The following is a 2,328-nucleotide window of genomic DNA, read 5'->3' as shown; positions in this document are numbered from 1 at the left end:
CAACAACAATAAATCCATATTATTGCTACTATATGTTTGTCATAAAAGGGGTGCAACCATTGAGCACATGTAGATATTTAACCTCATGCCCTCTAAACCACACATATTCAACCCCATCTCCCAAAATGGGACACTTAGTTCCCCTTTTTACCAGTCACAAAACATATATCAGACATGAGGGTAAGACAACAACATAGTAAAGGTTTACATAGATACTTGACACATAATTAACTTTTAAGTCAATAACTAATTACCTGATTGACTTTCCTATGCTTATTGCTCCTGCTTTTCAGGATGTTTAATTAACACTGATCATGCTATCTCCATTCTTGAATCCTGAGATCACTTGATATGAAGAAGATCGATTCGGGTCGTACGATAGAGAAAGATTCAGAGAGATTGGCAATGGGTCTGTTTCGTATGTCCGGTTTAAGTTAAGATCCATCATTGTGGATGGATTAGGTGTTGGAAAGATGGGGATCGGGTGAACAAGCGGTTTAGATCCTCCATTAACGAGAGGTATCTGCTGGGAAGATGCCATTGATGGTTGCATAACAGCTTTGCCCTTATTGTCTTCTTTAACCTGTTGTTCTTCTGTTGGCATAGCAGCAACCTGATCATCATAAAGAAAGTGTTAAAAGGTTGAAACTTGAATGCATTGACTTTTGACTATTAATTCAGATGATTTGAAGACTCACAGAATCAGTAGTGATATCAAACAAGCTAGATCTACGCCTGCGGCGATTGATATTACTCCGACGAAGAAAATACTTCTGAGCATGACTTGCAACTTGTGTAGGAGTACGAGTCTTCACGAAGTTTCTAGAAATTCCTCTCCAATCTCCTTTTCCTACTTTCTGTAACCCTAGCAGAAACAGCTTGTGTTCATCTTCAGTCCACGGAATCCCTACACATCATCAACATTAACACAATCATCAGTTCAACCTAACATAAATAAACCCTAGGTCATAAATCATTCAACTGATTCAATTACTCTAACCGACTTGATATAAAAACGAAAAAATCACACTTCATAAATTAACCCTAGGTCATAAATCATTCAACCGATTCAGTTGTTCTAACCAATTCGATCTAAAAACGAACAAATCGCACACTTAATAAACCCTAGGTCACAAATCAATCTACCGATTCAATTATTCTAACCGATTCAACCTCAAAAACAAACAAATTTCACACTTCATAAACCCTAAGTCACAAATCAATCTACCGATTCAATTATTCTAACCGATTCGACCTCAAAAACGAACAAATTTCATACTTCATAAACCCTAAGTCACAAATCAATCTACCGATTCAATTATTCTAACCGATTCAACCTCAAAAACGAACAAATTTCACACTTCATAAACGCTAAGTCAATCTACCGATTCATTTATTCTATATAACCAATTTGACCTCAAAAACGAACAAATTGCACACTTCATAAGCCCTATGACACAAATCATTCAACCAATTCAACTATTCAAATCGATTTGATCTAAAAACCGAACAAATTGACCTCACATAAACCCTAGGTCATGAATCAATCAACCGATTCATTTACTCTGACCTACTTAATCTCAAAACCTGAAAAACGAACCTCGTTTGCGTTCTCTGCCGCCGTTGGATTGAGTCCGTACAGCGTCATCGGCGGAGGCGTAACCGTCGGCAGCGGCGGCGACGGCAACGGCGGATGAATCGATCGGAGTTTGCTCATACTGCGATAGATTGTTCATACTCACACTCTTCCTCATCGGATCAACCTTCACTCTCACTCCAAACAGCATGATTTCACCGGCGCCGGTGCCGGTGCCGGAGCCGTCGGAAGAAGAATCATCTGCCGCTGATTGCGATTGCGACATGATTGTTTCTCGCTATGAATTCATCAACAGATGGATAGATTAATTGATGAATTAACTTATTTGCATGATGAATTGATCGTTAAATTGATAAGATGATTGTTACCTGTTAATAATTCGGTTGAAGATGAAGTTGCAGGTGTGCGGATAATAAAATGTTGTTTGTCTGAGTCTGAGAGGAAGGAGATAGAGATAGTGGGGGTGTATGTATAGGTGTGGTGTGAGTGTGAAGATAAATGACAGGTGGATACCATGTGGTGTGTGGTCTTGGAGGTTGTAACCGATGGACGTGGATCCTACGAATATATCTTATTCACTAAATTCTAATTTTTTTTATATTTTTATTTGCATTAAATTATATTTCTACAAAGTTAAATCATTAATTAACTATAAATCGTTAACTATTAATTATAATCATTATTCATTATTATTATTATTTTTAAATTATAGCATATCAAATATGTGGCAT

The 2,328-nt window shown here is 37.3% G+C and overlaps 1 protein-coding gene across 1 annotated transcript; it reads right to left on the bottom strand.

Moving 5' to 3' along the window:
• Positions 1-2,126, bottom strand: LOC110873858 (transcription factor MYB1R1). Its single transcript, XM_022122867.2, has 4 exons — positions 1,966-2,126; positions 1,601-1,874; positions 699-907; positions 1-613 (listed from the first exon to the last, which is right to left on the bottom strand). The coding sequence occupies exons 2-4, from the start codon at positions 1,860-1,862 to the stop codon at positions 299-301; spliced, it is 786 nt and encodes a 261-aa protein (XP_021978559.1). The 5' UTR covers positions 1,863-1,874; positions 1,966-2,126; the 3' UTR covers positions 1-298.
• Between the last annotated feature and the right edge of the window lie 202 nt (positions 2,127-2,328).

Source organism: Helianthus annuus, chromosome 8 (genome assembly GCF_002127325.2).
Source record: "Helianthus annuus cultivar XRQ/B chromosome 8, HanXRQr2.0-SUNRISE, whole genome shotgun sequence".
In the NCBI taxonomy this organism is placed as follows: domain Eukaryota; kingdom Viridiplantae; phylum Streptophyta; class Magnoliopsida; order Asterales; family Asteraceae; genus Helianthus; species Helianthus annuus.
Note: the sequence above shows the minus strand (reverse complement) of the source record. Positions and strands in the feature narration are given on the sequence as shown.

What these genes read in the sequence shown, in the direction of transcription:
- LOC110873858 (XM_022122867.2), bottom strand. Translation starts at nt 1,862, where the DNA reads ATGTCGCAATCGCAATCAGCGGCAGATGATTCTTCTTCCGACGGCTCC. An exon ending in CGGCAGAGAACGCAAACGAG is followed by an intron (nt 908 to 1,600) that starts GTTCGTTTTTCA and finishes GATGATGTGTAG; the next exon opens with GGATTCCGTGGACTGAAGAT. An exon ending in TTGATATCACTACTGATTCT is followed by an intron (nt 614 to 698) that starts GTGAGTCTTCAA and finishes TATGATGATCAG; the next exon opens with GTTGCTGCTATGCCAACAGA.